This window comes from Rhinoraja longicauda, chromosome 4 (assembly GCF_053455715.1).
Source record: "Rhinoraja longicauda isolate Sanriku21f chromosome 4, sRhiLon1.1, whole genome shotgun sequence".
Taxonomy (NCBI): Eukaryota; Metazoa; Chordata; class Chondrichthyes; order Rajiformes; family Arhynchobatidae; genus Rhinoraja; species Rhinoraja longicauda.
This window is the reverse complement of record NC_135956.1, coordinates 33782914-33803029: the sequence shown is the minus strand read 5'-3', so window position 1 is coordinate 33803029 and position 20116 is coordinate 33782914. Positions and strand designations below refer to the sequence as shown.

General features: G+C 44.7%; 1 protein-coding gene across 6 annotated transcripts in view; it reads left to right on the top strand.

The window, feature by feature from the left end:
* Window positions 1-18478, top strand: part of LOC144592686 (receptor-type tyrosine-protein phosphatase mu) — a 606124-nt gene extending 587646 nt beyond the window's left edge. For 5 of the 6 annotated variants that reach the window (XM_078397499.1, XM_078397500.1, XM_078397496.1 and 2 more), the window contains 4 exons: window positions 7328-7453; window positions 10549-10712; window positions 12174-12309; window positions 14509-18478. In XM_078397499.1, coding sequence (XP_078253625.1) covers window positions 7328-7453; window positions 10549-10712; window positions 12174-12309; window positions 14509-14562 — 480 coding nt within the window. In that variant the 3' untranslated portion in view covers window positions 14563-18478. Of the gene's footprint in view, window positions 1-2316; window positions 2377-7327; window positions 7454-10548; window positions 10713-12173; window positions 12310-14508 lie in introns of all 6 variants that reach the window. The other variant, XM_078397494.1, reaches the window with a different exon arrangement.
* Window positions 18479-20116: the final 1638 nt, after the last annotated feature.

The window sequence follows — 20116 nt, the reverse complement described above, 5'->3', positions numbered from 1 at the left end:
CTGTAGCTTCCATAGTTGTGGATAAACAAAAAGTAATTAACCCTGTACCCTTGGTCTATAGCGTTTCATAAAAAGATACATGGAAACAGACTCTATGTCCCACTGAGTCCACGCTAACCATCAACCACCCGTTTACATTAATCCTACATTAATCCCTCGATGTAATTCTCCCAATATTCTCATCATCTTCCCCAGATTGTGCCACTCACTTTTACCGCAGGGGTAATTTAGAGTGGCTAATTAACCTGCCAGCCGGCACATTGCGGGGCATGGGTGATACAGTGGTGCAACTGGTAGAGCCGCTGGCTCACAGCGCCAGAGACCCGGTTTCCATCCTGACCGCGGGTGCTGACTGTGTGGAGTTTGCACATTCTCCCTGTGACCACGTGGGTTTCTTCCGGCTGCTCTGGTTTCCTCCCACATCACAGAGATTTGTGGGTTAGTAGATTTATTGCCCTCTGTAAATTGCCCCTAGCATGTCAGGAGTGGATGTGAAAGTGGGATAACATAGAACTAAAGTGAATGATGGTTAGCCTGGACTCGGTGGGCCAAAGAACCTGTTTCCATACTGTACCTCTAAACTAAACTAAAAATCATTGGCATGTGGGAGAAAACTGGAGCACCAAGAAGCAGCCAGAGAGCCAGACAGAGAAGTGCAAACTATACATTGACAGCACCTGCAGAATTGAACCACTCAAAGCCATTGAAATTCTCACTTATTTAGTTTAGTTTAGTTTAGAGATACAGCATGGAAACAGGTCCTTCGGCCCACCAAGTCCGCGCAGACTAGCGATCCCGGTATACTAACACAATCCTACGCATTAGGGACAATTTACAATTTTTACCAAAGCCAATTAATCTAAAAACCCGTACATCTTTGGAGTGTGGGGGGAAACCGGTGCCCCGTGGAAAGCACATGCAGTCATGGGGAGAACGTACAAACTCCATACAGACAGCACCCGTAGTCGGGATCGAACCCGATCTCCGGCTCTGTAAGGCAGCAACTCTACCGCTGCGCCACCGTGCCGCTCCCATTTGTTGTGCCATCACTTCTCCACATGTGATTTATAAATGCCACTGGGTTTGGGACACATTATGTTGAGGAGGTGTCATTCTGATATCGGTGTCAGTGGTAATAGTGGCTTTGAACCATGAGCTCCTAACTCTACCTCATTGCATTATTCTGTAATTGCATGGTATTTAATGTTGATTCTATGTGCCTTCTGCGAACAAGGGATTTAATTGCATCCTGATCTATATATGACAATAAACCGATCTGAATCTGAAGCTGAACCTGTGTACGATATGATACGATACGATAGAACTTTATTTATCCCAAGAGGGAAATTGATCTGCCAAAAGTCATAAGACACAAAATACATGAAACATGAAATTAAAGTGATGAGTGGAAAGGATTGGGGATGTGCAAAGATTGGGATGGGGGGGGGGGGGGAGGGGGTGAGGGGAGTCAGTCTCAGTCTACCCCACGACAGAAGGGGGATGAGTTGTACAGTTTGATAGCCAGTTTGACTATCAAATGTAACCTCACATTATAAAGAAACTACCGCTCCCTGACATGGAGAAAGAATTCCCATCAAACCAACTCAGTAGGAGGTCTTAGCACAGATCCTCACTTAAACACTTTATTCTGTTCAGAAAATCCAACTGACAAAGAAACCTTGGTTTGATTGAAGATTGTCAAGTTTCTTCAAGGCCTGACTTCAAGAGAGCTACTTTTGCTTCTGAAGAAGTTATGGCAGGAGATTGAAAGAAGCCCATCAGGGAGCACCATGAAAGTTGATTTGGCTGCTTCGATATTAGGCAGTAAATTGCCAGAACTATGTGAGGGACAGATAAGAAAACAGATTTCGGCAGGCAATAAACATCAATGAAAGTACTCATGTTCTTCGATTAGTGGCTGAGATAACTCTAATGATCTAAAAGCAGCCAGGTTTTGCACTCTGTCAAATAAAAAGAGAATTTAAATGTTGATTCTTGTGCTTGCCTACTTTTATTTTTTATCACTCTGATAGATAGTACTTATTCACTTAGCTTCTCCGAAGAGTGAAGTAGAACAAATTATTTTTAGGACCATTAACTTGCTCTTCTGCAATATGTGTTTTGAACTGTTGTGATCTGATGAAAAGTCGTATGGAGACACAATAGACTGCAGATGCGGGAATCTTAAGCAAAACAAAAACCGCTGGAAGAACTCAGCAGCTCAGGCCACATCTGTGCGGGGAAATTGGACAGACAATGATTCGGGTTGGAGCCTTTCTTCTGACTGAAACGTCATCTGTCCATTTCCTTCCACAGATGCTGCCTGATCCACTGAGTTCCTGCAGCACTTTTTCAAGAAGTCCCTTGTCTAAGAATGTAAGTAGAGAGAATCCTGTGAATTATAAGCTGTGAACCTCATGTCAGTGGTAGGGAAACTATTGGTGAGGATTCTGCAGGATAGGATTTACTTCCATTTGGAAGAGGAAGGGTTAATTAAGGACAGTCAGCAAGAAGGATCTCGACTCAAAATGTCACCCATTCCTTCTCTTCAGAGATGCTGCATGCCCTGCTAAGTTACTGTGTCTATCTTTGGCCTTGTACTTGGCAGGTTGTGTCTTATTAACTTGATCGAGTTTTTTGAGGAGATGATGAAGGTGATAGATGAGGGTGGGGCAGACTAGGATTTTTGTAAGGCTTTTGATGAAGTTCCCCATGGTAGGCTATTCAGAAGATTAAGACGCACAGGATTAACAGGTATTTAGCTGTATGAATTCAGAACTGGTGTACTGATGTAAGACAGAGGGTTGCGGTGTATTTTCCGCATTTGGCCCATACCACGTTAAACCTTTCCTATCCATGTACCTGTTCGAGTGTCTTTTAAATGGTGTTATTGTACCTCCCTTGACTACCACCTCTGGCAGCTCATTCCATATAACCACCATGTGGTATGCTTGCCGTCATTGGCTGGGGCATTGAGTATAAGAGTCAGGAAGTCGTGATGTAGTTTTATGGAACATTTCTTAGGGCAGACTTGAAGTATTGTGTGCAGTTCTAGTTATCTCAATACAGGAAGGGCGTAGTGGCTTTGGAAATGGTGCAGAGGAGGTTTATCAGAATAATGCCTAGGTTAGGGGGTTTTAGCTACAGGGAGAGGTTGGACTGTTTTCTCCTGATGCCGGAATGTCGGAGGTTGAGGTGAGACCTGATAAAAGTACATAAAATCATGAGGGGCCGAGGTAAACAGTCAGAACCTTTTTCCCGGAAAGGAATTATCAAATACGAGAGGGCATAGGTTTGACGTGAGGGAGACAACGTTTAAAAGTGGGATTGGTGGTGCAGACAGATACGAGAGTGGCATTTTAGAGTCTTAATGATAGGCATCTGGATATGCAGGGGATTGAGGGATATGGAGTGTGCAGGCTCAAAATAGTTGGACTTGGTGAATGCTCTGCCTTCAACACGGTCATCCCCACCACGCTCATCACCAAACTCCACCAGCTAGGCCTCAGCTCGTCGTTATGCGACTGGATCCTGAATTTCCTGCTGGAGCGACCGCACCTGTCCTCCACTATCACCCTGAGTACCGGCACACCACAGGGCTGTGTATTGAGCCCCATGCTCTACTCCCTCTTCACACACGACTGTGTTCCTGCATTCGCCACCAACACCATTGTTAAGTCTGCAGATGACATAACGGTGATCGGGCTGATCACCAACGGTGATGAAACACACTACAGAGCGGAGGTGCAGAACCTGGCGGACTGGTGCTCAGATAACAACCTGTCCCTAAACACCTCCAAGACCAAGGAGCTGATCATCAACTTCAGGATGTCACATAATGGAGAATACGCTCCGATCTTTATCAACGTGGAGAGAGTGTCCAGCTTCAAGTTTCTGGGCACTCACATTTCGGAGGACCTCACATTGTCCACTAACACCGCTGCGCTGGTCAAGAAGGCACAGCAACGACTGTTCTACCTGAGAACACTGAAAAAGACTGTTCTGCCCCAACAGCTGCTGACGACCTTCTACCGCTGCACCATAGAGAGCATCCTAACGCATGCCATCCCAGTGTGGTATCTCAGCTGCACGGAGGCAGAGAGGAGAGCTCTTCAGCGGGTAGTCTACAGAGCTCAGATTATCGGGACGCAGCTTCCAGCCTTGGAGGGCATCTACAATACACGATACCTCAGGAAAGCCACCAGCATTCATAAAGACTCCTCACACCCATGCGATAGTCTGTTCGAACTTCTACCATCCGTCAGACATTACAAGGCCGTCTACGCCCGCACCTCTAGACTTAGGAACAGCTTCATCCCCAGAGCTATAGCTGCTCTGAACTGGTCCTGCTGAATGCCCCCCCATGAACTGTCTCCTTCGGATGGTCACGTCGCACAGCGACCCGGCACAGAACTATTTGCACTTTATACTGTTTTAACTGTTTCTAATTTTGTTTCTCTGGGTTGTCTAAACTTCTGTTGATTAGCTAATTAATTAATTGCATCGAATGGAAGTCGTATTCCCAATCTCGTTGTACTCCTGTACAATGACAATAAAGATATATTGTATTGTATTGTATTGTATTGTATTGTATTGTATTGTATATCCGGCACAGATATTGTGAGCCGAAGTGCCTATAGCTGTTCTATGTTCTAAGTAATAGCGTGGCCCCGTTTAAGATCTTTGTCCATCCCTGAGAGGCTTGCCATTTTGGCCCGGCACCAGTCATGATCATAATATCTCTCATCCTCCTACACCGCTGCACTCTGTGACCTGTCGAGACACTACTGTCCGAAGCCTGGTGTTTCTAAACTCCAAGATCTGGAAACAGTGCTACTGAACTCTAGTGGATGAATGGGGGATTGTTGCACTGAGATTTTAAAGCAGTCAAATGCACTAGAAAATTGTGGAACCAGAACCACAAGCAAATAACAAAATAATTTGCTTCTTTACAGTGAAGGCCAAAATTGACCTGAATTTCACTGCATTTGTCCTGCAGAGTTATTATTTGGCCACCACATTTCAATGGAGGCTTTCAATGGTATTCAATTATACTTTATTGTCACTTGTGCTGGTTGTGGGTACTGTGAAATTCTTTCTTTTTGCATACAATCTGGTAAAGCCACACAGCAGATTTCACCTAGGCAGTGCACAAAGAATCGCCACGTTTCTGACGCCGACAAAGTTACAAATGTTCATTGAACAGTTTTATCTTCTCGGCTCGCCGCGGCGAATCAGGCCTGCAGTCGCATGTGAACACAGGCTCATCTCCCTTCGACCTTGGCACCCCCACCCCACCACCGGTCCCACCTTGACCTCGGCGGCTCCCCACTGGATCCCCCTTCATTCTCGGCGCTCCCCCACCCGCCGTGTCCCCCTTTCATATCAGCGACCCTCCCCCCCGCCCGGTCCCCCTACATTCCCGGTGGCCCTCCTCGCTCTCGGACGCCCCACCCCCGGTGAGTCCCCCTATGTTCTTGGCGCTCCGCAAACTCTCCCACCAGGTTCCCCTTTGATCTCGGCGGCCCCCACCGCCCGGTCCTCCCACGTGCTCGGTGGTCCACCGCTGGGTTGCTCTCAGTCGCTCTCCTCAATCTCAGCGGCCTGTCCGCCGGGTCGCGAGGCTCCACAGTGCATCCCTGAAGCCGTTCAGCTAATGGGAACACCCCCTTTCTCATATAGGGGGATGAAGTTTGGATCAGGTCCAAGTAGATGAGGCACTAGACCCAGCTGGATGACTTTTTCAACTAAAAAGCATCCGCAGAAGAGTTCCTTGGCAAAATTCACCATATGTGTAGATGGGACTAGATGATTAAGTGCACATTAATCTGCAGCTCTGGGACTACTCTTTTAGTGTGTGAAGGGGAAAATATCAAATTGTGCATTAAGTGGCTAGGTCACGACGCTGGGGCCATTTCTAATGGAAACAATATGAAGGGAATTGTGGACCATGTCATTCACACTCAGGAAGCACAAAAAACAGCTGCTAGTATCCACATTTGGCTGTGTGCAATTGTTTAGAAGTGACTTTCTTGCCTTTAACCTTTCACTTACTGTTTTTAGTTTTTAGTTTTTTAGTTTTCATGGTAATGCGTGGAACAGGCCCTTCAGCCCACTGAGTCCGCGCCGACCAACAATTACCCGCGCACCAGTTCTATCGTACACACTAGGGACAATTTACAGAAGCCAATCCACCTATAAACCTGCACGTCTTTGGAATGTGGGCGGAAACCTGAGCACACGGTGAAAACCCACGAGGTCACGTTCTTCAATGTTGCATCCAACTACCACACCCCCGCAAAGCTTTTAACATAAAACTTTGTTGACCATTTAATATTTGTTGAGTCTTGGCTGTTTAAGAACACCCACGTTTATCTATGTAACCAATGTAAACTAAAAATAAAAAGCAATTCCTTCAAGCACATTGGAGGCTTTTGGAGGTTGGCCTTTCGATAGTACAATTGTTTTTGTAGTGGTAATTGGTGGATCTAAAAGGCCTAGATAGTGTGGATGTGGAGAGAATGTTTCCAGTAGTGGGAGAATCTAGGACCAGAAGGCACAGCGTCAGAATATAAGGACCTTTAGAATGGAGATGAGGAGGAATTTCTTTCGTCAGAGAGTGGTGAATCTGAGGAATTCATTGCCACAGGAAGCTAAGGAAGCCAAGTCATTGGGCATTTTTAAAACAGAGATTGACAGGTTCTTAATTTTTAAAGGTGTCAAGGGTTAGGGAGAAAAGGCAGTGGAATTCTCTGCCACTGAGGGCAGTAGAGGCCAAATCACTGGATGAACTTAAGAGAGAGTTGGATAGAGCTCTAGGGGATAGTGGAATCAAGGGATATGGGGAGAAGGCAGGCACGGGTTATTGATTGTGGACGATCTGCCATGATCACAATGAATGGCGGTGCTGGCTCGAAGGGCCGAATGGCCTCCTCCTGCACCTATTTTCTATGTTTCTATGTTTCAAATGGAGTTGAGAGGGAAAAAATAGATCATGATTGAATAGCGGAGCAGACGCGATGGGCTGAATGGCCTAATTCTGCTCTGTCTTATGATCTTATGATAGAGTCATAGAGTGATGCAGTGTGGAAACAGGCCCTTTGGCCTAACTTGCCCACACCGGCCAAAATGTCCCAGCTACACTAGTCCCACCTGCCAGCATTTGGTCCATATCCCTCCAAACCTGTCCGATCCATGTACCTGTCTAACTGTTTGTTAAATGTTGGGATAGTCGCTGCCTCAACTACCTCCTCTGGCAGCTTGTTCCACACACCCACCACCCTTTGTGTGAAAAAGATCTAATGTTAATTATCTTTTCTCCAACCAGCTATGCCCTCAGTACTGGCCAGAAAATGGCGTGCATCGGCACGGCCCCCTGCAGGTGGAGTTTGTGTCTGCAGACCTCGAAGAGGATATCATCAGCAGAATATTCCGAATTTACAATGCATCCAGGGTAAGGACCGACTTTGTTTCACACTGAGAGAAAAGACACAATTAAGATCTGTAGACAGCCTTTCAAATTCCACTCTCCGTATCTCAACATACTTTCCTCACGAGTACTTGACAGTAACTTAAGGGTGCTGAGGAGAAGAATGAGTTGGTTCTGTGAATCCTTATAGCTCAACAGCTTTGCTGGATAGTACTTATAACCTGAAACGTCTTCACTTTTAATACATAATCTTGATCTCTGGCCCTAAAAATGCCATTTTTAAAAGTATAAAATGTGTCATTTTCTTTGCATATTGCTAACATTTTATCATCAGCACGTTTTACCTACTAAACATCAACACTGGTTTGTTGTAATATTTGCTTTGAATGGGAATATTAAAAAGAGGAGCTACCGTGTGGGAAATGTTCTGTTGTTTTATAAAATGTGCTAATTGTTTAATGAAGGAAGAATCTGAGTACAGTGGTACAGGATACATTTTTAACCTTTCTCCTTCATTGATGTGGTCAGGGTTGAACAGGTGGATTTCAGTCACCGCTCTCACTAATGACTTTTTTTTTTACATAGTTTGAATAATATTAGCGTGTAATTAGGAGGCATTTAACTGATTCAGTTTAACAGCAGTTTCAATTGAAAGGGCAGCTTCATAATTGTCATTTTGTAACTCCATCCTGCCAGTCAGTGGTTCACTGAAATAAATGGGCTGTGTTATACTGACAGAAGAGTAGTACGGAATTTGAACTAAGATATTATTTGAAGAGGCAGCGCAGTGGTGCGGCGGTAGAGCTGCTGCCTTAAAGCGCCAGGGACCCGAGTTTGATCCTGACCACGGGTGCTGCCCCTACAGAGTTTGTACCTTCTCCCCGTGACCTGCATGGGTTTCCTCCAGGTGCTCCGGTTTCTTCCCACATTGTTAAGAGTGTGCTCCGGTTTCCTCCTGCACCGTTACGTTAAGAGAAACAAATTAGTAAAGACAAATGTGGGTCCCTTGAAGACGGAAACGGGTGAAATTATTATGGGTAACAAGGAAATGGCAGAAGAGTTGAACAGGTACTTTGGTTCTGTCTTCACTAAGGAAGACACAAGCAATCTCCCAGATGTACTAGAGGACAGAGGATCTAGGGAGACAGAGGAACTGAAAGAAATTTGCATTAGGCAAGAAATAGTATTGGGTAGACTGATGGGACTGAAGGCTGATAAATCCCCAGGGCCTGATGGTCTGCATCCCAGGGTATTCAAGGAGGTGGCTCTAGAAATCGTGGACGCATTGGTGATCATTTCCCAATGTTCAATAGATTCAGGATCAGTTCCTGTGGATTGGAGGGTAGCTAATATTATCCCACTTTTCAAGAAAGGAGCAAGAGAGAAAACGGGGAATTATAGACCAGTTAGCCTGACATCGGTGGTGGGGAAGATGCTGGAGTCAATTATTAAAGTGGTAATAACGGCGCATTTGGATAGCAGTAAAAGGATTGGGCCAAGTCAGCATGGATTTATGAAGGGGAAATCCTGCTTGACTAATCTAGGGTGTTGACATGGATAGAGAATTGGTTGGCAGACAGGAAGCAAAGATAAGGAATAAATGGGTCCTTTTCAGAATGGCAGGCAGTGGCGAGTGGAGTGTCGCAAGGCTCGGTGCAGGGGCCGCAACTATTTACAATATATATTAATGATTTGGACGATGGAATTAGAAGTAACACTAGCAAGTTTGCAGATGACACAAAGCTGGGTTTCAGTGTGAACTGTAAAGAGGATGTTAGGAGGTTGCAGAGTGACTTGGACAGGTTGAGTGAGTGGGCACATGTATGACAGATGCAGTATAATGTAGATAAATATGAGGTTATCCACTTTGGCGGCAAAACAAGGAGGCAGATTATTATCTCAATGGTGTTAAGCTAGGTAAGGGGGAGGTGCAGCGAAACCTGGGTGTCCTTGTACACCAGCCACTGAAAGTTGGCGTGCATGTACAGCAGGCAGTGAAGAAAGCTAATGGCATGTTGGCCTTCAAGCGTCTTTGAGTATATGAAAAGCGCTATATAAATGTAATGCATTATTATTATTATAATGAGAGGATTTGAGTATAGAAGCAAAGAGGTCCTTCTGCAGTTGTGTAGGGCCCTGGTGAGACCACATCTGGAATATTGTGTGCAGTTTTGGTCTCCTAATTTGAGGAAGGACGTCCTTGCTATTGAGGCAGTGCAGTGTAGATTCATGAGGTTAATCCCTGGGATGGCGGGACTGTCATATGGGGAAAGATTGGAAAGACTGGGCTTGTATTTACTGGAGATAGAAGGTTGAGAGAGAATCGTGTAGAAACGTATAAAATTATAAAAGGACTGGACAAGCTAGACGCAGGAAAAATGTTCCCAATGTTGGGGGAGTCTAGAACCAAGGGCCACAGTCTAAGAATAAAGGGGAGTCCATTTAAAACTGAGTTGAGAAGAAACTTTTTCACCCAGAGTTGTGAATTTGTGGAATTCTCTACCACATAAGGCAGTGGAGGCCAATTCACTGGATGCATTTTAAAGAGATAGATAGAGCCCTAGGGGCTAGTGGAATCAAAGGATATGGGGAGAAGGCAGGTACAGGTTACTGATTGTGGGTGATCAGCCATGATCACAATGAATGGCGGTGCTGGCTCGAAGGGCCAAATGGCCTCCTCCTGCACCTATTTTCTATGTTTCCAAAGGCGTACAGGTTTGTAGGTTAATTAGCTTTGGAGAAATTGTAAATTGTCCCCAGAGTGTGTAAGATAGCGTTAGTGTGCAGGGTTCGCTGGTCAGCATGGACTCAGTGGGCCGAAAGGCCTGTTTCCACGCTGTATCTCTAAACTAAACTAAAAGCTAAAGTTTCTATACCCCATCCCCACCCCTCCCCACTACAATCAGTCGGAAGAAGGGTCCCGACCCGAAGCGTCACCTATCCATTTTCCCCAGCGATGCTGCCTGACCCGCTGAGTTACTCCAGCATTTTGTGTCTGTCTTTGGTATAAACCAGCATCTGAAGTTCCTCGTTACTACATCATGGTTACTCAAGGTTGTGTGATGATGTTTATTTTTCCATGTGTCGTTCTGTCTTCTGATGGGTACGTGAACATTCAGCCTCAAGACGGCTACAGGATGGTGCAGCAGTTCCAGTTTCTCGGATGGCCCATGTATCGGGACAATCCCGTCTCCAAGCGATCCTTCCTCAAGCTCATCAGACAGGTGGAAAAATGGCAGGAGGAGTATGACGGTGGGGAAGGTCGCACGGTCGTCCACTGTCTGTAAGTCACGCTCGATTCTCTCTCACAACCTCTACTTCACCTCTTGTACCACCAAATACTCGGGAAAGTGTGTCAAACAAATTGAATTGACCAAAAATGTGAATGCAATACCGTGACACAAACACAAAGATTGTTGATTCCGGTGTGGAATTAATTGTTTATGATAGTGCGTGATAAATCTTTCCATTTTCCCCTTTGGAAGACTAGGGCTTTGCAGAGTGTAACAGTTTACTTTGAATAATAGGCTCACTTTTGGGAGTTATTTAAATAATTTAGCAGAAGGTTTGTTTGAAAGGGCAAGACCTTGATTGTACACCTGAAAACCCACCAGCCAAGTGACTCAGTGTGCTCACAATGAGCGCGGTTTCCTCACTGGAAGTGGAGGAGTACAGATTGATCTCGCATCTCGGGGATTAGATCTGACTCCAGTTTAGGTTAATGTGACAGAAGTAATCACACTGTTTGCTGACTGCATACAATGTAGTCTAGTGGCAGTGAGTCGCCAGCACAGACCTGCAGAGACATTTGTCACAACTTGAACACTGCAGAGGCGGCCTGACTCATGCAACACAGGATCATCTCCAATGGTTCACAAGGACCTGTCCTTGCCCAGGTTTGACCTGATACAATGAGAGGTAATGAGGTTCAGAAGCAGTGTAGAGAAGTCTAGGGTCACTCCCTCCCACCTGCACCTCACTGCCCTTTGGTGGATATATCTGAACAAAGAGACAATGGAGTTGGTCTTAAGAATGTCATGAGTCAAGAGTGTTTTATTGTCATATGTCTAAAACCAGAACACTGAAATTCTTACGTGCAGCAGCACAACAGATATGCAAACATCTGTGAAAACCCCATAGTAAACAACAATAAAAAATTCACTATATATATTAAAAAAAAATAATAATAATAATAGTAATGGGATAAAGAATGAATTATTTTACGGGTAGGTGTAGGTGTGTGTGTGTGTTTGCGTGTGTGTGCACGTGTGCATGTGTTTGTGTTTGCACATGTGTATTTGTGTGTGTGTGTGTTTGCGTGTGTGTACACATATGCATGTGTGTGTGTGTGTTTGTGTGCATGTGCATTTGTGTGTGTTTGTGTGTGTGCACGTCCGCATGTGTGTGTGTTTGTGTGCATGTGTGTGTGTACGTGTGTGTGTGAGCGAGTTTGTGTGTGTGTTTTGGGAGCCCAGGCTGCACCTGTGAAGGCAAACGGACAGGCGATGTTTTGGGACCCTTCTTCAGATATTCAGTGTCTGAAGGAGGGTCCCCTCTGGAAAGGTCACCTCTCTATTTCCGTCACCAGGGCTGGGCACATGCCGCCTAGCCTGCTGAGTTCCTCCAGCACATGATTCCAGCTTCCGCCATCTCCTGTGGCTCCACTGTGCATGTTGGGATCGGGATTGTAATGTAACAGTGAGGTGAGCGCTAAAGTCGTGCCCCAACCTTGGTGCGTGTGCAGGAATGGCGGAGGGCGCAGCGGGGCGTTTTGTGCGATCAGCATCGTGTGTGAAATGCTGAAGCAACAGAGGGCAGTGGATGTGTTCCATGCTGTGAAGACACTGCGAAACAACAAGCCTAACATGGTCGACCTGCTGGTGAGTACGAGCTGACCAGATTTAGTTACTTTAGTTTACAGATACAACCCAGAAACAGGACCTTCGGCCCAACAAGTCTGTGGTGACCAGCGATCCCCATATGCTAGCACTATCCCACACATTAGGGCCAATTTTACAATTTTTACTGAAGCCAATTAACCTACAAACCTGTACGTCTTTGAAATGTGGGAGGAAACTGGAGATCCCCGGAGAAAACCCACATAGCCAAGGGGAGAACATACAAACTCTGTACAGACAGCACGCATAGTCAGGATCGAACCAGGGTCTCTGGCGCTGTCAGGCAGCAACTCTTTGGACCACTGTGCCTTCCCCCAAGATGAATCTCTGCAGTCCTTAATTTACAGGCAACAAATGCTTACCATTCCTGCATTAGCTTTTTGGCCACAGTAACTGGAGTTGGAGAGGGTTCGGAGGAGGAGTACGGGAATGATCCCAGGGATTTTTTAGATTTTTTAGATTTAGATTTAGAGATACAGCGCAGAAACAGGCCCTTCGGCCCACCGGGTCCGCGCCGCCCAGCGATCCCCGCACATCAACACTGTCCTACACCCACTAGGAACAATTTTTACATTTGCCCAACCAATTAACCTACAAACCTGTACGTCTTTGGAGTGTGGGAGGAAACCGAAGATCTCGGAGAAAACCCACGCAGGTCACGGGGAGAACGTACAAACTCCGTACAGACGGCGCCCGTAGTCAGGATCAAACCTGAGTCTCCGGCGCTGCATTCGCTGTAAGGCAGCAACTCTACCGCTGCGCCACCGTGCCGCCCTTATGGGTGGGTTGGGTCAACCTATGAGGAGCGTTTGATGGCTCTGCGCCTGTACTCAATGGAGTTTAGAAGGATGAGGGAAGACCACATTGAAATCTCCTGAATAATGAAAGTCCTAGATCGAGTGGATGTGGAGAAAATGTTTTCAGTTAAACATAGAAACATAGAAAATAGATGCAGCAGTAGATCATTCGGCCCTTTGAGCCAGCACCGCCATTCAATATGATCACGGCTGATCATCCAAAATCAGTACCCCGTTCCTGCTTTTTTCCCCATATCCTTTGATTCAGTTAGCCCTAAGAGCTAAATCTAACTCTCTCTTGAAAACAGTTGTGGGAAAGTCTAAAACCAAAGGGCTCAGCCGCAGAAGAAAAGGACGTAACGTTAGAATGAAGATGAGGAGGAATTTCTGTAGCCAAAGTGTGGTGAATTTGTGGAATTCATTGCCACGTCATTGGATATTTTTTAAGTAGAGATTCATGGGTTCTTGATTAGTAATGGTATCAAGGGTTACGGGGAGAAGGCAGGAGAATGGGGTTGAGAGGGAACGATAGATCAGCCATGATGGATTGGCGGAGTAGACTTGATGGGCCATATTGCCTAATTCTGCTCCCACATTTTATGATCTTATGAATTACACATATGGCCTAGAACTTCTGTAAGGGCTCCCCTACATTCCTTGCAAGATCCGTATCAACTCAACAGAAAACCCAGCAGGAGGAAATAGTGAGAAACGCCATCCTTCATGGAGGGAATTTTCACTGTCATTAAATGTGCTGCATCTCACTTAGGGACAGTTAAGATTGGGGAATGTGTAGGAAGGAACTGCAGATGCTGGTTTAAACTGTCTGAAGAAGGGTCCCGACCCAGAACATCACCCATTCCTTCTCTCCAGAGATGCTGCCTGTCCCGCTGAGTAACTCCAGCTTTTGGTGTCTATCTTCGGTTTAAACCAGCATCTGCAGTTCCTTCCTACACTGTTCGACAATCACTTGCTCATGCTAGTTCCATGTTATCCCACTTACTTGTCCACTCTCTGAGGAGCAATTTACAGAGGCCAAATAATCTTCAATCGCACACGTCTTTGGGATGTGGGATGAAACCGGAGCACCCGGAGGAAACCCAAGCAGGCACAGGGAGAATGTGCAAACTCCACACAGACAGCGCCCTGGGTCAGGATCGAACCTGGGCCTCTGGCGGTGTGAGGCAGCAGCTCTACCAGCTGTGCCACTGTGCTGCCCTGTATTTGGGATCAACATTAAATGCTGGCTTTGCCCATACTCGGGGAATGAAAAAAACCCTTACGCTCTTGACCCACTGGTCCGTACATTCCATTAAAGAGGGGGTCAATTATAAAACGAGGAAAAGGATTTTGTTCGCATGCTTAATTTGCGTTTGTCTTTCAGGATCAGTACAAGTTCTGCTATGAGGTGGCGATTGAATGCTTGAATTCTGATTGATGGAGGTCTGGCAGACACCGCGGCAGCCGATATGGCCCACCCCGTCCAGACTGAGAAAGCAACCCCCTGATTCCTGGTAAACTGTGATGAAAGAGCTTCACATCATCAGACTTCAGTTCTACAAGCCAATGCTTTCCTTAGTTTTTATTCCACTCGCTGGGTCCCCTGTGGGAGCTCAGAGAGAGAGAGAGAGAGAGAGAGAGAGACTGTAAAAATCTGCTTGCACTGCAAAACTTTTACTTTAATCCACCAGCTCTCTATACTGTAGCTGTTTAATATTTAAAATAAAATTGATATTCATATAAATGTACACACATTATTCAAAATATTGTTAGTTAGCTGTTGTTACTAAAAGAGCACAATAATTTTTATTTTAAATGCAAAGTATTTTACTGACAGTCTAGAGGAGTTGACTAATGCCCAGAGCAAACGTTAATCCATTAAACTCAAGCCGAAATACTTCACTAAGTCTATTCCAGCCATAATCCTCCTGACAGACTGAGACGATATCCTCCATGACTCTCAATCTCTGGCCAGGAACCCTTTCATTTTTATCCCCGTGTAAAAAGCTTAATTTACTCTCGGGTCACTTGTGACCATTTCATTCTTTATATGAACAATACCAATTGAAAAGAGATTGAGTCTTTATGTCGTGGTTCTTATACAGTCACCATTTCTAGCGGTTTCCATTTTATTGTAATCTTCCATCATTCTGTTTTCCTTTCACTCTCCAACCACCAACTTCACGTTCCTTGATTACTCTTTGGGAAGCAGTTCAAAGCTTTTTCCTTATATTAAAGATTCCACATCACTGCACGTTATGCCAATTTCACTCATCGAGTCAGAGTCATAGAGCTGTACAGCATGGAAACAGGCCCTTCAGCCCAACATGTCCTTACTGTGTATGTCCTGCCCTGGTTTTACACACAAAAGTGCAACACCTCACACTTGTCAAAAGTAAATTCCATTTGCCATTCCTTGACCCACCTTCCCAATTGAAGTAGATCTTAGGTAAACTTAGATATTCTTCCTCACTTTCTACCATGTCTTTTCATGCCATCTGCAAATTTACAAACAATGTTATGTACATTGATTCCTTCTAATTCAACGCACCCATTCAATTAGGCCTTGCCCAATCTGCATTTCCTCTCCGGATACTGTGTATCCATACTTAACTTTATCCAAAAGAAATGTCAAACAATTGGAATCGGCCCAGCATTGATAGCCTATTGAGAAAGTAAGTTTCAGATTTCCACCCATCTTTGAATTCCTAAATTGTGGGGTGATGTAGCAAGTGGGAGGGGAGAGAGTGTGTTAAGTCCAAATGCAATGGTCAGGTCGGTTAATCACCATCTCAATGATTAGTACGCAACCAAAGTGGTTCACTGTACCTCGGTACATGTGACAATAATCTAAACCCAAACTAAAAGTTGTCTATTGCTCTATGATGAGATTTTACACTCAGGCTGCAGGTTGCCACAAACAAGGATGCCTTATCATCTAAATCAGTGAGTCCAAGTGTCCAAGCAGCTTTTGCATGTGCATCATTTGAAAACACGTGAATGTCTAACCCTTGTGCCGTGTAGCCTGTTCCCCTTGCCAGTGGCAGTACTGAATGGGCAGCAAGCAACCTTCCATCTCACCCTGAGGTGTCAAATTCTGATTAGGGTGATCCTGGATTTCATGACCACAGTTAATGCCATTCCTGTTTAGGTGGATGGTGGTTGGCGGATTAATTGGCTCCTTGAATTATCCCTAGTGCAGATGGGTGGGAAGGGAATCGGAATGGAGCTGATGGACATGCGAGGCCAAAGTGAGGGAATGGGAGGGCTTGATGGCCCACCTGGATTTGCAGGGCTGGGCAGGCCTTCTTCTCTGTCATGAGAAACTTGTCCGGGGTCCCATGCAGCAGGAATAGTGTTTCATGGTGTTCAAAATGTCAGGTTCTGACACCTTGAAATTGCACCAATTTGCACTCATTTTTATTTGTAAAAACATAGAACATAAAACATAGAATAGTGTAGCACAGAAACAGGCCCTTTGGCCCATAATATCTGTGCTGAGCAAGACACAAAAGACAATTCTTATCTATCGGCACATATTCCATGTCCCTCCATTCCCTGCATATCCATATGCCTAATCAAAAGTCTAAATGCCACTATCATAAAATCTAGGAAGAGTTAGGCTATTCAGTCCATCAAGTCTATTCTGCCATTCAATCTTGGCTGATCTATCTTTCTCTCTCAACCCCATTCTCCTGCCTTCTCCCTATAACCCCTGACCCCTATCAGATCACTTCCCGACAGTGTGTTCTAAGCACTCACTACCAACGATGTAAAAAAAAATCTTGCCCCGCACATCTCCTTTAAACTTTACCCCTCTCATCTTAAAAATGTATTTGTGTGTGCTTCAGCACAAATAATCCTATTTTCACACCCAAGGGTGATTCATTTTAACCAATATCATCAGTGCATGCAGTGTGGTTCCCTCTCTGGTGCGAAAGGCTGAGCAATCAACCTGTGCTCTGTTACTCATTGTCAAACCATGAGCAAACACTGCACCGTCACAACGGAGGTAGGACATTGATGTCTTTCTCCTTCATTGCACCTGGCAAAATGATCACAGATGGTCTGGCTGATCAGTGCTCAATGGTATTTGCAGACATTCAAACCTTCGGTAGAGCTGCTGCCTCACAGCGCCAGAGACCAGTTTTGAACCTGCTGTCTGTGCAGAGTTCACACGTTCTCTCTGTGACCGCGTGGGTTTCCTCCGGGTCCTTCAGTATCCTCGCACACTCCAAAGATATGCAGGGTTGGAGGTTAATTGGCTTCTGTAAATAGTCCCAAGTGTGGAGGATGCAAAAGTGGGATAAGATAGAGCTAGTGTATGGGTGATCGAAGGTCGGTGTGAACTTGGTGGGCCGAAAGGCTTGTTTCCACACTGTATCTTTAAACTAAACTAAACTTTAAACTAAACTAAAATAAACTAAACTAAACTAATCTAGAAGCTGTGGGGATGGTGTTATAAGTTGTAAAGTTAATTGATCATATTTGAGGAAAGAAAAGATGCGAATGGACAAACTAATGTTTCTCGTTCCTCCTTTCCTTACTTGCATATGAAGTGATCAGTACTTTGTGCTTTCCTGCATTTCTTCTCCCTGTTGTGAAGGAAAAGGAAAGACACTGGAACAGTGGTCTCCCACTCCTTTGGAAATCACTTTGGAACAAAAGTGACTAATTGAGAAAATGGCAACAGAGAAGAAGGAGGACAGAATAATGCTCTCTTCCCTCTCCCGACACAGGCCCGTTGGCTTAGAATGACTGAGACCATTTTTTTCAATGTTTCCCACTGATAAAGCATTAATAATGTCAATATTATCAGTCAGCTCTGGTGTTAGTCAACTTCTAGAGGAATTTGATTGTTGTAGTACTGGGTCACTGAACACGTTGCTGTTCGAGGCACAGTATGCATTTCAATTTTGTGGAGAATACAATCCCTGGTTACCTTTATAATCCTTATATTCAACAAAAAAAAACATTTAGTGTACGTGGCTAATATAGACTTAATGGACCATTTGTATGTGTGAAAGTTTTCCTTTCCTTTTGCTGTAATTGTTCCCCCAACAGCTTGTCAACTTACGAATTATTGCTGGTTGCAGCTATAACAACAGCAAATGCCAGAAATTAGTCAGACCCTCAATGAATGAGCCAAAGCTTTTTGTTTCTTCATTTGTTTATATTGTAAATATTTATGAATCATCGGATTATTTATTCATGAAGAAAACTCCTTTTGTGAAGCACATTGAGTGACAATCATTTTTTTTCCGGAAACCTTAGTATTGTCCACAGAATGATATTGTTAACTTTTTGTTTATCTTGTATTACAGTAATTGATTGTGCAATAAAGAATTATCAGACCAGCATTCTGGATGTCCTTTGCAAGTGCTACATCTTCCCCTTTCTGTTGTCTTGCTGCTGTGGCACTGTTAATGAAAATATATCATTCAAAGCCATGGTCCATTTCCTCAAACGATGGATCAGGGGACAAAATATTCCAATATCGTCTAAAATGGGTTTAGTAATCAATTGCTCACAATGTTTTCAAATACCATATTGTTTTAAATTAATGGTTGCAATTTGAGAAGATGATAATGAGGAAATAATTCTGTTAGATAAATATGTAGTGAGGCTGCAGCCATGAAATCATTTATCTAATTTGCAGCCTGCCTGAGATTTGTTATAGAATTTTAGAATCCTCCTGAATTTTTTCTTTGATTCCTCTTCCTCGGGTGACCATTTGTTTGAGCCAGTGTATCATGGCTCAAAACATGTCTTCCCTCACCCCCCCCTACCTACCCCCCCCCCTTTCCCCCCAGTGGAATTGTGGGCAAATCTAGTGGAGCAATGGCTAATCCAAGCCAGAAAAGCCCAAACATTAGCCCGTAGCTATAACAATGTCACCACCCTCAGGCTTCCAGAGCTGTGTTAAAACAATAATACCCAGTCAGACACTGAAGGTCATATCCAGGTACTCTGAATGAAGAAAACAGTCCATGAGAATCGTTCTGAGCTCAAGATACTAGAATACAAGTATTCTAGTATTTTTCAACAATGTTTTGCTTGTAAAATGTTACAAGACATATCACAAGGGATGTGTTGGCACAGTGGTGCAGCATTAGAGTTGCTGCCTGAGTCCTGGGTTCGATCCTGACTATGGGTACTGCCTGTACGGAGTTTGTATGTTCTTTCTGTGACCACGTGAGTTTTCTCCGGGTGCTCCAGTTTCCTCCCACACTCCAAAGACGTACAGGTCTGTAGGTAATTGGCTTTAGTAATTGTATGTAAATTGTCTCTGGGTTTGAGCTGGTGTACTGGGTGATCATTGTTCGGCACGAACATGGTGGATCGAAGGGTTTCTGCGCTGTAGCTCTAAAGTCTAAAGAGAAGGATCAAATAATACACAATGCAAACACACAGGACATTTTGGTCAAAAGCATAGGTTTGAGCAGAGCCTTGGATGGTGTACAAAATGGAGACAAAATGAACTGCAGATGTTGGAATCTTGAATAAAGTCCGAAGAAGGGTCCCAATCTGAAACGTGGCCTATCCATTCCCTGCCTGATCCGTAAAGTTTCTCCAGCACGTTGTGTTTTACTCATGGTGTAAAAGATGCTGCACTATCTATCATGGTTAGTATGTAATTATATACACCAATCGTTTCTGGGTCAAAGGGTGTTGTCAAGATGGATGACGCCAAATACTGCAGGCTTGTAAATAGCTCAGAAATTATATTGCAACATAACTCACCAAGAACCCACAGCAAGATCTGCAATGCTTTCAGTGCAATGCAGCATAATGTTGGACAGATATATCACCTTTGTGGTGTACAGTGGACATGTGACATTTTCACCAAGAGAGCAGTGGGCATAGGAGCTGCCAGAGGAAGTAGATAAGACAGGTACTATAACAACATTTAAAAAGACATTTGGACCGTTGCATAGGCCTGGCTCCCAGCTACGAAGAAGGACCCGGCAGGCTGTGGCCGGCAGGGGGGA